The sequence below is a fragment of the Lepisma saccharinum genome, chromosome 10 (genome assembly GCF_977018435.1).
Source record: "Lepisma saccharinum chromosome 10, izLepSacc3.1, whole genome shotgun sequence".
Taxonomy (NCBI): domain Eukaryota; kingdom Metazoa; phylum Arthropoda; class Insecta; order Zygentoma; family Lepismatidae; genus Lepisma; species Lepisma saccharinum.
In genome coordinates, this window is record NC_139238.1 from 13,969,886 (window position 1) to 13,984,270 (window position 14,385).

The following is a 14,385-nucleotide window of genomic DNA, read 5'->3' on the forward strand; positions in this document are numbered from 1 at the left end:
GCACAATGAAAGGTATTATATCTCCTATACTGTAAGAGATATCAAAAGTATCTCATTTGTTCCTTTTTGTTGTATGAGACGTTGTGGATATTAGATGCGAACTTGACAAAGGTAAATTTTTCTTTCATTGTTGGATCATATGCATTGAAGACTGTAAGATAAAAGTAAAAAAAAAGGTAAAGTGCTGCCCTGTGCATAGCACCCCGTCATGAAGGCGTATAGGGGGTAAGAACTCATGTAATATCTCACAGGAGTGTACCACGCCTCTAATGCTCTGAGATGTGCTTTAGACTAGAACAGTGCACGAGAAACGAGCGAATACAGGCATTTGCAATATGACCGGCGAAATCTCCAAGAAGTAACCAGGCATTGAAAATTTGCTCTATTTTTTGTAATATTTAAGCAATCTGAATGAAACTTTCCGTACATATACATTATGGAATAGGGTTACATGCGTGCATACGAATTTCACAATAAGATGATGTTTCGTCATCTTTTCAGTAAAATAACGAACCACTTATGGTGGCAATTCAGTTATGATGGCGTATAGTGAAGGATAGAAATGCAACTATCCGGCCGGAGACAAGAACCGTCATATGACCACAGTCTCGGTTGCACAGCAATAACTGAATTCCACACCTCTTAGCGTTCCGCAATCTGAGCTCCATCCTGGACGGTCAAGTTGTTCGTTATTTTACTGAAAATATGACAAAAGATCATCTTATTGTGAAAATCGTATGCACGCATGTAACCCTATTCCATAATGTACAGTGTATATGTATATACGGAGAGTTTCATTCAGATTTCTTAAATATTAAAAACTACAGCAAATTTTGAATGCCTAGTTATTTGTCGCCCACCCTGTGCTTCGCCCCTAATATCCGCAACGCCTCATATGAGCAAAACAATATCTTGTATATTTTCGTACGACTACTCTTAAAGATCTTTTGGATTTATGGCATCATACATGCCACATGATGCAAATTCAGCAAGACCTGTTTTTAGTCGAGGAACGTATTCCAAAACTCATTCCTTCTCTTCAACCAAAATTACACGCACGAAGTTGTCACATATCCCCTGCAGTAATAGGTACATGGAGATTGCATTTTCAGACCATACGTTCAGAGCTCAAACTTTAGGTGTTAGATTCGTGGTTGATTTTGGATGTATTTATGACGCAGAATGTCTCTCCTACATCCAGCCTGAAAACCTCGGACTGCACGCATCGTAGATTTTCCCAGCTCGTGCACGCTCGGAACGAGGTGTTGTTGGTCCATTACTTCACATATTTTACTAAGAGGCCTGCAGTGCTGTTCTTTAGGTGGTGTTGTCCAGGATAACATAGTCGGGAACCAGTGGCGTAGATAATACCCTTGCGGTGAGGGGAGGCGCAGGTGTCGTGACTCAGTTTTATTGCTACTTTTTAAAATGCTTTTTCGTAGTATCAGAGTCAGTAATTTTTTATAAAAGATTTTACAACTGACCCTACAGAAAGTTTATTGCCGCAAGCAAACAATGTTAACCTCTATGGACGCAAGGAGTGGTCCTTGCAGAAGGAACCCAAGGAGGCAGAGATGGGTCGTTGTGGAAGTGGTTTGATAGGTTAACCTCACTTTCATGTACATAGCTGCAGTCTTGACGGCCAACGAGGCTCTGGCGTCTCGATCTCTATCGACAGTCATGCTCAGTAGGGTTGTGTGTTGTCCTGTGTATTGTCCATACATGTGCTGAGCGCCCCTTTTACTGGGTATTTTAGTCTTCAGAGACACGTGTTAGTAGGGGCAGTGCATTTTCATATTTTTTTCACAGATTGTGTTTTGTCTTATACTGACGTTGTGTATCAGTTTTTACATTAATTCTAATTACTTGTATGTGTGTTTAAGAGGTGACCCTTTCTCAAGACATCAAAATGCAAAATTATATTTCACGTAGAATACTCTTGTACTGCAATCTTGCAAACCACACTGTATTCCTGTATGTGTGTTTGTGTATGTGTGTGAGAGAGAGCGTTTGTTTTAAATCTATTTCATACTCAAAAGGCTAATCAGAACTGGACATACATTTTAAAGCGGGATAAGAATCACTGTGTGCATTTCCAATCCGGTACCCCTTGATACAAAGGCGACAATGATACCACCACGCCATCGAGGAGTCCTCATCTTCGCGATTAGCGAAAAGGAGCATAAAAGCGAAGTAGGATTCAAGAAATCAATCAATTACATGCATGTATGTTTCATACTCGTATTCGTTCCTCGTTCCGTCCCTCTCGCCGAGAACCAGAATGCGTATTGGACACAGTCGTCTAACTCATGGTCACTTGTTGCAAGGGCAGGACCCTCCGTTGTGTTTTGCTTGCAATATTGTTTTAAGAATTCGGCATATTCTCGTTGAATGTGCCGATCTTGTTTACCTCCGGCAGACTTTTAACCTTTCCGGCTGTTTGTCATCCCTCTTGGGTGATGACAGCAGTATTTTATCAAATGTTTTTAGTTTTTTGCGAAGATCTGGACTCTTCCACCGTCTGTAAGGAGACTTTTAGTTTTTTCTGACTTTTTAATGTGTTGCGTTTGTTTTCTGCTGGTCTTTTTACAACCTTGTACTTTAAATTTTCCCAAGGGCCTTTTTACACCCTTTGTTTTAACCACTTAAGACACTATTTTAGGTAAGATGATATTTCCCCGAATATATTGAAGGGTGCAGAATGGCCTTAAGTGCCGACGCACCCAAAAATTTTGACTCATTCATTCATACTCGTATACAGGGGGGAGTTATAAAATTTGGGCTCCTAGACTATCCTTTGTTTTGGACCGTGCCTATATTATTATTAACAGTTTTGTTACCATGATATTACACTTTCACTAATTGCATGCCTTGTATCAATGATACTTGTAAAGTTGAAAATGTAGACACATTTATAACGGTCAAATATTGAGTGACAAGTAATTAATCTAATTGCCCGTTAGTAGGAATTAATTGCAATTGGTAATATTAATAACCGTCGCGAATCCAGGTGTCTAGCGAACTGTCTTAGCCAGCACTAGCTTGCTCAACCACCGTTTTTCGCCCGAATTCGGATTTACATGCATTCTTATGGGAATAACAAGAAAAATGCAACTTCTAAACCAATGGACCGAATTGGATGAGATTTCAACCAGCGGAAGAACACATCATGAAAGTACTGATTCCAAGATTTGAGCCTAATCAGAACAGAAATACGGGAGTTATGAATTATTAAAGATTCATCGATGAATTGAAAGGAAGACGGAACCCTACTGAGTTGGCCTCTCTGAACGTGTAGAATACAAAAGAGGAAGAGTTAGCCTAATCTCTGCGCGAGGGGCTGCTACCAGAGGTTAAGGACCGGAGTGAGCATTGACCAGGATAGGAGGACAACGGTCAAAGCACCAGAAACAATAAACAAGCACCTGATCATAGAGGGTACAGCGTCACTACGTTCAAATCTGGAATAAAAGGGATGATTTGGAATAGCGAGACACAGTTTTGCACAGTTTTGCACAGTTTTGCCTAGAATCGCCACCGGACTGTGAGCTACGCGCGACCTAGCTGCGAGGTCTGGATTTGTTTTCCTCGAGTGAGTGTTTCAGAGCCATGGAGTAGAGCAAAGTAGAACCAGGGGGTCCTTCTCCCCCTCGCCGTCAACGCATCCGTGCACATACGTGTGGTTATGTGAGAATAACGCCAGACACGTCACCTGTGTCAATCGTCCGAAACAACGTCCTAAGTAAAAAAAGGTAAAGTGCTCCCCTGTGCATAGCACCACGCCATGAAGGCGTATAGGGGGTGTGGAGGTAACGCCCCACACTTTCTTGATCAGCATCACGCCCCTGACCGCCTTTACCCCCCAGGGTTTCCCCCAGGTACCCATGTTATTCGACGCTGGGTGGGCGCCGGGGCCGCTTCCAACCTTAGAAAAGTTCCCGGATTTGAACCGGCCGGGGATCGAACCCGGGACCTTGAGCATGGTAGTCAGACGCGTTACCGACTGAGCCACCGCGGCCATTACGTCCTAAGTAGTAAAAGTTAATAACATTTGATATCCATGTGAAACCGCGAATGGCCCATCGCGTATGTTCGTCTCATCGCCCAAGTCACGTATCTGTACTTACGAGTGTCCGCGAGGAACTGACCTATTATTGCGCAAGTTGTCGTATGGAGTCGACAGTGTGCGTGTACCGTCCTGGACGTCCCTGCGAAGTGAACGAGTGAAGCCAGGATCCGATGAGGCCAGATGGAGCTGCCGACTGATCCACTTTCGCCAACCAGGATAACCGCGAGGTGCAACGATGGAGTGTGGGGGCCTTCCAAAACTGTAGGACCACCTTCACCCAACCCAGGTCAGAGGGAATGCAGCGAAGGTAAGATCCAACCATGTGCGTGTGTGAGAAAGATGACGACTATCTACCGCGAATCTGCGTAAATCAAATCATTGCTTAACTTAAATCAGTGCTATGGCAACCCTAGACATCGGTATTCCGACGGACAAACAATGTTTTAGATCAGAGTTTATGTTATCAGCAAACAATAGTTCATTGAATATATTTATACCTTCAGAAAAGATAGAAGGGGTTCGCACAAGGAACAATTATTCACTTAATCCTAAACGATAAATTGTAAAAGGCAATGTAGCCAAGACATAGCAAGAGTATGGTCAAAGTAGTAAATAATCTAACCTTTGTATTTGTCATATTGTCGCAATATGCCATAGAATGAGAGAATGAATGTGAGATCGAGTGAAAGAGGGCAAGATGTAATGTCTATTTATCTGTGCTTTAATATATGTGTATATTCAGAAACACCGTGGTATTATGTAACGTCATTTCAGGTATTTAAAATCAAATCCTCCTAGGTTTATTCTCGGTAACTCCGACTGTTAGGCACTTATCCTGACCGTATTATATTTCATGTAATGTTTAATTCGCCCAGCAGGTGAGGCGAGCGATTCTTCGTTGTTGCGTTGCTAAGCTCAGTTCAGTTGAGTTAATTGAGTTAATTAGTTAGTTATTAAATTAGCCCGTAACACATTTGATTAAAAATTATGCATTAAACTTTCATTAAATAAGCAAGAAGAAAGACGTGACAAATTTTTATTTTGATATTATCAAGATATTAAGAAATTTCAATAGTTGATTGTCTATGTCACCTGTTCCTTCGGCGTCTCAGTTTTGTGCGGCCTCTAGGTTAGCCTAGTGGCAAATCCCCCTCTGCTTGTATATACCTAATATACACGTGAATTAATATTTTAGGAAACAAATGTGTTTCTTTTCTTCAAGAAATAGAGCGCACAACACAATGTTGTAGTTGTGCACAATGCTTATTCATTACGCTACTGTCAGGAACCAATAACGATCGCGCACAGTCCAAAGGATTAAGTAAGTGACCAGCAAACACGTGACCGAACCGCACCTGCAGCAGTGTGACACGTGGGCGAAAATATTTCATTTCGCCTGGACTGCATGCCTCGACGTATAGCTCACCGCCTACCATAATTTTGGTCGTGCAGTTTTATTAACTTCACTCAGAAAGGTGTAAAGGCGTAGAAGTGATGCTATCCTTCAATCGCGGCGTAAGCCAGGTAGCATGGCGATCCGTTGGTTGAGAATGACACAAGGTTCATTGATTGAATTAGGTTATTTTACGTCGCTTTTCTGCATAATTTGGCTAATCGCGACGTTGAGGATGGGGCACTCTCAAATAACACCGATGCCGGGATTCAAACCTGGGACCCCTGGCGTCTTAGCGCGGTGAGCAAACCGCTCGGCCGCGGGGGCCGACTCGAATAAGGCCAATTCTTTCGGACCTATGACTTCAACACGTAAAACCTCCCAATCCTAGTGTGCAACCTAAGCAGCGAAGCTAACATTGATCCGTATTGCAAGTGGCAGAACCTAAAGCTCGTCTCTTGGGGATACTTTGGCAGCGGGAACTTTGCGTTTGACTTTCCGCTGCTTCGCTGCCGGAACTTGTTTTCCGCGTCGTGTTGATGCAAAGCCTCCTGGGAAGACAAAGTACTTTTGAAAGCTCCATTCGTGACAATGCACGCTTGAAGGTGAACTTTGGTCAATTTCGTGCTGGGACGATATAGAAAAAGGCCAGAGCAGGGTGCGAGAGGATGAAAAACTGGTGGGGGAGGATGATCTTAATATGCACACACACGTGTTAATTATTACATGACTTACATATTAATTACATTACATATAAAAATAAATTAATAAAAAATTAAATATATTTATGTATATGAAATGGGATCCATTTGTTACTTTTATATACAACGTTGTATATTAGATATTTATAAAGTAACAAACTAATTCCTTTACGAACTGGTTCAAAAGGTCAAATTTTGAAATACAGTAAAACCTCGTTAATGGGGGGATAAATTGACCGGTTTAACAAAACTCCAGATTAACGGAAATAAACTAAAAGAAAGTGCATTAGAACTCCGTTTATAGCAACAAAACACGTTTATTATCGTGTATTTAAAGGGCATGGGCTTAAATACACTCTATACAGTACAGTACAAAGTCTACGGGAAACAGAATTTCATCAGTGGTTGACTGCCTTTTCTTTGGGAAGTTCTCTTGTTGACTTCTAGCCACGTTTAAAACCTTCCATGCTGCTTTCTATTTACCTTCCGGATTAAGCGAAGTCTAGCTTATCGGAGTCCGAATTAACGGGGTTTTACTGTAGTTGAAATTGTTTAATTATGTCATGTCATCCTTACATTTGTCTTTCATTGTTGTTGTTTTCCTTTTATTGCACATATTTTGTCATTCGTGAAGATCTGTAACTGGTCTCTTCTGAGACACACACTTATACAGAGAGATAGATAGAGAAAGAAACCATGCAACATTTTTCAAGGAGACAATAAATATCCGTCTTGGTAGTTTCAGCCCACAATCATCTATTTCATTTTCATATATCACTGTGAATTAGTAAGATAAACTAAAGTACATTTTAACATGAAGATGATGACGTTCACTTAAGTTTCAATTTCACTTCGTCTTTCACTTCACGATGCATATTTCAGACCCCACTACAACAGACAAATTACATCTATACGTATACTACTGGTCTTCGAGCGTATACCACTCGTTTTGCCTATTCCTCCCCGATGGCGCAGTGGTAGCGTCGACGCCTTGTAATCAAGGGGTTCAGGGTTCGATTCCCGGTGGACGCACATAGTGGTTCGGATCGCAATTTAATCTGTAGGTCCAGTCCCGATAAGCCTTACTGTGCATAAAGTGGTCTTAAAACACCAAATTAATCAGTCAGTCCTTTTTCCTATTCAAGCGTTATTCGCTCGAGCAAAGAAGCTCTCAATTTCGTACGCTAATTCAAACCAATTGGCACTCAAGCAAAATCCTCCCCCCGCAGCACTCTAGAAGTGGAGCTACCTGTGTGCGGGACTTTTCGAATAATAACTTGTGGAGATCAGGCACAGATATACACCCATATAAAGACCATATGTTCTACACGTTCCCCACAATAACATCATAGCATCAAAAAACTTGTGGCTTCTTAATGAATAACCCTGTACAGTATAGCATAAACTTTACAGGACATCAAAACATGTGGAATACAGGATATCTGGCAACTCTACCTTTTCTGTCTCTTGAACACTCCCCATCACCTCTCTTAATTCACCCAAGAAAATCCGACAATTGTGTACCACTTCGCAGCCATTCAACAAGAAAACGAAAATAGACTTTTGTGTGGATTGACGTGTTTGTTCAAGAGATGGAAGTTCCCCATTGATACACATTGGGATTTATTTATTGGTCACTTGTTATTTTCTTGATGTGAAAGGAAGTTGGTGCTCTTGTCTGTGGGTCTATTCATCGAAGGTCATTGTGTTGTGTTGCCCCGCTGTGTATTTCCTCCCTCTTGTTGTTCCCTGAAGACCTGTGTGTATAGAGCAGTTAGGGTTTCTTCTAGGATACGACTTTTTTCTAACATAACGACCGTACAAAAGAAAGGGGATCAAAATTGGCCAACAAACAAATGTAAAAGAAAAAACTTTCAGCCCCTCCTTTCTTCAATTTTCTTTGGTGCCGTTTCAGTGTGACTCTCCTTGGTATGAGATATTTTCACAAGTCGTTGAAAGACGGCTTTGAAGTACACGTGACAGGAAATATTAGTCCTTTCAGGGGATCAGTCCAATACCTCTTCCTCTATCGACTCGGCTTCCTCTTGCCGTGGAAAGGGGCTTATTGGCACTAACATTTATGCTCACGTACAGTCACGGGCAATACAAATGGGACACCGATATCCTGAAATACTTTGCTTGGCATGGCGTTGTGTGTTTTGCCTAACTCTAATGCGGTGGCAGAACTTGCCATTGAAAGTTTTATATTGAAGTTCGCTCAACGCCGTAGGGCAACCCACATAACGCCATGCAGGGAAATTAGTATTTCATGATAGAGATGTCCCATTTTTATTGCCGCCGACTGTACATCTTGTAATGTCCTTGGGTACTGCACTTAAGTTTAACGTTTTGCTTCGTAAAATGTTGTTCAATTGATGCAACAGAACATTGTACCATTTCTCCTAAAAATTGTAATCTGATTTGGTACATCTCATCACCCGCTACCCATTGATTTTTTCTTGTTGTTGTTGAATTCGGGGTGGTCTAGTCGGTAAGACGTCTGACTACCACGCGGAAGATCCGGGTTCGATTCCCGGAATTTGTGACCTAAGGTTGCAATTTTTCTGGCTTTGTCCCTGCAAAAAGCGGCTCTGGGGCTCTCACAGCATCAAATCAATGGGATCATTTGCCACTAAATCGTTACAATTTTTAGTCATTCTCAGATTAGAGATAAATTTACGAAGTTGGTTTGAGCTTTCTGTACGTGACATGACTGGCATGTCAACAGTTACAGCGATTCACATATTAAAGCACTTTCTCACAATATCACCTTCTCCTCTAAAGTTAGTTCATTAAACGAACAACTATATGGAATCTAAATCATCAAGAACACATTACAGTTGGAATTCCTAAAAATGTAACTGTTACAAGTAACTGCGTTGCTTATAACTAGTTACTTCCAAAGAACGAATTGTATTTATTTTATTTACATTACTTGTACGTATTTATACCACATTTTCGTAATTTGTGGCCATTTTCAAAGCATTTTTCTTCCAGTGGAGTTAATTTTGCAGATGGAGGTCCGTGCCTGTAGCCCCCAAAGCTTTCCCCTAAATTCGGACCTGAATAGTACAGCGCTTATTTTTATCAATGTTTGCCATATTTCACTACATTTTACTATGAATGGTTGCATAAATCCAACCAACCATAAAATTTAACTTACGCAAGTAGAGGTTTTTGTCTATATTTTCATTTGCTTCAAAAAAAAAATGTGTAAGAAATTTTAGTTGTTCGTTCGGTGAAACTAAAAGTAATCATTTCTATTTGTTTTCGTTTCAGTCTGTGGCCAATAAGTTCCTGTACGAAATGCCCGATCTGGATGTAAGCGATGACGTCATGGACGGAATAGTTGAAGTGTGCAAGTACATGCACCAGAGCGTCGTACACAAGAGTATACAGTACTTAGTAGTAAGTGTGATCTTTGTATTTTTTCCTTGAATACGAGGGTAGTCTGAAAAGTTCTGCCTAACAATGAAAGAACGAATTTATAATTTCAAAATTAATTTCATTTTTCAACTTAGTGTGACTTAAGAACAATATATTTATTCCAGCGATGCTCCAACTCCATTATCCCGCCCCTATATACAGGGTGTCTGAAAACGAGAGTACCTTTTTTAAAAGTTCTGCAAATACCCGAGAACCCTGACGTAGTAGTGCTCTGTGCTAAATTTTCAACAATGGATTTTTCAGTGTAGCACTTCTGCACATCATTCTCTACCAACGTAATGATTTTCCTGATAGAATGTGCCCACCACATCGCCAAAACATCCGTCAGTGTAAAAGTTCTGCCGAAACCGTGTTCAACATGACCTCACGGTAATGTGTTTCCTTACACAGCACCCTCTAAGGCAACTACTGATGCTCTCTCGAAATACAGGGTGTCCTCGAAAATGGTGCACAATTTCCAAAACATTTATTCTCAGCCACACGATGTTGTACGAGCATGCTTTTCTACAACAAATGAAAGATAATCTCTTCAAGTTCTTTCAGCCGACCTTCGTAGCGGAATGGTTATTCCTCCATGCTCACACTGTGATGATCGAGCGAATTGCTCTTGCTCAGTGTGTGCCTGCTCAAGTTGCACCTTGTAAGTTTTCAGTTTCAAACGCTTATGAAGAGTATCCCATACCGTCGAGTGGGGCATTGCCAACTCTTGGCTCGCTTTTCGAACCTAGTTTCTGAGACTGCGCTTGCCGAACATTATCCACTGTTTCGATCACACATGATGGGCGACCAGTACTTTTGCCTTTGAACAGGCAACTGTTCTCTAGGAATTGCGTAACCAATGCTTAATGGAGTTCTTATGAGGCGGATCAATCCAAAACTGGCGCCGAAAACACTGTTGAACTATGATTACAGACATCTCTCGCAAGCTCTGCAACATAAAACCCTTTGTGTTGTTTGATCAGCACCATTTTCCACAAACAGTCCGTATGCGCAAGGTGGTTATTTCAAGTGAAACTTCTGCAGTCTAGTTTCAATCGCTGCTTGTTACATGTCTCTCCGCACGCTGGTTACCTAGAACGAAAGAGAAGAAATAGGTACAATCTTTTTCCGGACACGCTGTAATTTGCAAAACCTTTCTAATAGGAAATGAACCCAACGAGGTTGGCTAACACCAAATGCTTAAATTTATATCTGATATCTACGAGTATAATCTGCCGTTAGCGATCTAAACGCCAAAGATGCTGATAAAACTTACCTCTCATGAATGGCGGCTGGCCAAGTGCAACAAGTGCAGATATTTTCACCTAATTTTCAAATTAATATTGACATTTTTCATTTGCTTGTTAAATTAAACTATTTGCCAGCAGAACGCACACGATAATACTCAAATAATACGCCGCTCGGCGCTATGCACGTGAAGAGTTCGTCGTAGCATAAACAAACCAAGAGCAGATGCCGCCAGGTTGCGGAAGACGGTGACGTCACCTAGCGTTGGAATTGAACGGGTGTCGCCATCTAGGTGCAGCAGTTCTCTCGTCGACAGAAAACATTGCATCCAGTGGTTGTGGCAAAATCGTTGCGTTCTCGCAAGATCTTCTTCCGCATGCGTGTTTCGCGTTTCCTATGGTGTGTTGCGTTCATGTGTTGAGCTGTGGTTTGTACAATGAACCCAGTAAATGACTTAGTGTGTAATTTGTTGCAGACACCATTTTCCAGATGGACGTATGAAGACAAAAAAGACGTTTTAAATTGTGGGGGGGGGGGCACTGACACTTACTATTTGTTTTTCATTGCCTATAAATGTACTTCTTCACCTGTTATTTTAGGCACGAGCCGGTCAATTGACAGATATATGTGTGTTGACTCCAATAACACAATAACGTGCATAAACTGTAAAAGATGTACATTTTGGTGTGCATAAAAGATCACTTTTAGCAGCTGATGTTCCGTGCTATGCATCAAGTGGGAAAATCAGACAAGATCATTTCAAAGATGATAAACTTACACATTTAGTTGAGTCAATTAATGCATTACAAGTGAAACATTATTATATTTTTGCCATACTGGTAAGGCACCCGAAAGTCAACCTCACTTCCAGTAGTACACCCTAGTATCCTGCAAGCCAACGAGGCTCTGGCGCCTGGATTCACGGCCAGGTTAATCTTCTATGGTGTTTGTCCTTTTGTGTGCTGAGAGCCCCTTTACAGCCTAAGCTTTTAATACTAGAGGTAACTAGATTTTAGTCCTGAGAGAAGTATGTACAGTTTTAGTTCTTGTTAAGTAATGAATGAATGAATTAGTTGTAGCAATTGAGTAAGGAAGTTTCATACAGACATATTTTATTTTGTTAGGGGTGTGTCCTCGATTTTCTTTTAGATGAGGGGTTTATCTCCGTATTGCGTGACGAAATTAAATAGCCTATGTGCTGATTTGCCCATAAAATCAGAATCAATAAATCAAATACGCGTTCTCCTAATGGCTGTGTTGGTATAGGAAATCTAATGCATAGAAAACATACGAATAAGAAGTACACACACGCACACATTTGCACACACACAAAACATATTAATTAACCCTTATTGGTGGACAGCTCTCAATTAAATGTACGTAATAACAATCGAGTAAAGATCAATGACGGTCTTTACATAACTAACATGAAGTATAACTAAATTAAAACTTACGTACACAGCCTGAGGCGTGTTGCGAGTTATGGTTGATATGTTCTTCATACGTACTAAACAAATATTCCATTGTTGATTCTTGTAACATGTTTCAGCAATGGAATGCTTATTGCGTACATGGGAATTCCGAATGCAAGTTTGCTCATCTGATGAAGCAGTCGAAATCGTTGCCAACGTGAACAGGAGCAACAATGTAGTATTGTTTCATTGTTAACCATGTAGATATATTTTCGCAACTATATTATGCTCTCAAACTTTTGCAGGAGCTGAGCAGGCACAACTACGTGACTCCCACCTCGTACCTGGAACTGCTGGGGAGCTTCTCCCAGCTACTGGGCAAGAAGAAAGGGGAGATTGTGGAGGCCATAAAACGGATTGAAGTGGGTGAGTAGACCGTTTCCTCCAGGTTAGATGGTTAGTTATACGAGGGGTGGTCATGAAGTTCGTATTGCCACTAATGCCAAAGAGCCGCAGACCAATAATTCCATAAGTGGTAACCCGCCCTTGTGTAGTACCTTCGGACGCCACCACAAAGTTAATTATTATTATCAGCCTCGAAAATTTGCTTTCCAAAACCACATATTTTGGTATTCTCACAATTTAGTGAATCGGATTATTGTGAATACAGTTTGGCACATTGGTTCTTGAAGCATATTTGTGCAGGCAAAGCATGTAAACTGTTCAAAGCTTTCAAACTGCCAGTTTTACATGCAACAAAAGTTGAAATGAATATGTCTTATTACTGAGCAATAGTATGTTAGTGACCATAACTGAAGGATATAGGCTAAGTTCGTGAAATAATTAGGGCCTCTCTGATGACGCAGTGGTAGCGTCTTCGCCTTGTACTCAAGGGGTCCTGGGTTCGATTCCCGGTGGAGACTCATAGGGGTTCGGATCCAACTTTAAACTGTAGGTCCAGTCCTGATTAGCGTTACTATGCGTACAGTTGACTTATAACACCAACTTATACCATAACTCATGGTAAGCGATTTTGGTTGCTTAATTGTAAGAATATTTCTATTCCAATTAAAACCCTTATTGCTTTATACCTTGACACCCACCTTCTGCCTTTAGGGCTTTATGTTAGTCGGTTACAACCCTTTTATCGGACTTCTCAAAGGCTTCTAAGGGTTAGTAGGACCAAGCCCTTGCGAGGTCTGTGGTGTAGAATTTATTTTTAATTATCACCTATGTAGGTTTGAAATGAAAGATCATTAAGATCTTTTACTCGAAGATTTATTTAAACTTTCGATGATATACAAACACTTTTTCAAACAGACAATTCACCCGATACAACTTGTTGGCCTAAACCTATTAGTTGTACCAAAGTTCATAACCCTGGTCTTTTTGTTGATGCAGGAGAACGCCTTATTTAGAGTTGGGTTTGTGGAATATCTACCAAATGGAGTACAAGTACACCAGCCAATCCGAAGATTAAAGCAAGATATTACCCAACGTTTCCTGAACCATCAGCCTTTCGGCGACCAGGAGAATGTCCCCCAGGCTTACAAAAGTCTAGCTCTTTTATATCATAATTTTGTTTACAATTTACCATGGTTACTACATAGTTGTTTTAGATTTCCATCGTTTCAGCATTTTTTCCTGATTTAAGTTAAACAACTCATTATCTTTTGTAACATTAACAATAACATTTTTATGGAAAGAAAGCTAACAATCTTTAGAGAAAATATTCAACACTAATTCTTAACAACATAGATTTTTATAACATAGACTGAATAGATTAGTTCTTAAAAGGTATGTGTTGACAGGGGCGACACAACCTTAAGTTCAAACTTTTTTTTTTCAATTGTCTGTTTCCCGTCTCATTATGCACTGGAGTACGCATTCCCTCCGGAGGAAATTGGATGCTTGATATGCCAAGAGGTCAAAATCCTTTCGGGTTAAAGTTAAATCGATGTGGAATGCCACTTCGATTTCGCTTGTTCTAAAAGAGGAGGGGGAGGCTTATTGATATTCTGTAATGAACTCTGATGCCATCGAAGCAGACAGGTTGAATGGTAAAGTCAAGGAACAGCCGAGATGTTCGTAATTTCTGTCGTAAGAGGAGCCCGTGAGAGTCGGAAAGTTTCACGA

At 40.8% G+C, this 14,385-nt stretch overlaps 1 protein-coding gene across 1 annotated transcript in view; it reads left to right on the plus strand.

The window, feature by feature from the left end:
- Positions 1-14,385, plus strand: part of LOC145994472 (dynein axonemal heavy chain 1-like) — a 1,132,367-nt gene that overhangs the window by 808,228 nt on the left and 309,754 nt on the right. The window contains exons 44-45 of the mRNA XM_083130607.1: positions 9,443-9,571; positions 12,555-12,675. Coding sequence (XP_082986733.1) covers positions 9,443-9,571; positions 12,555-12,675 — 250 coding nt within the window. The remainder of the gene's footprint in view (positions 1-9,442; positions 9,572-12,554; positions 12,676-14,385) is intronic.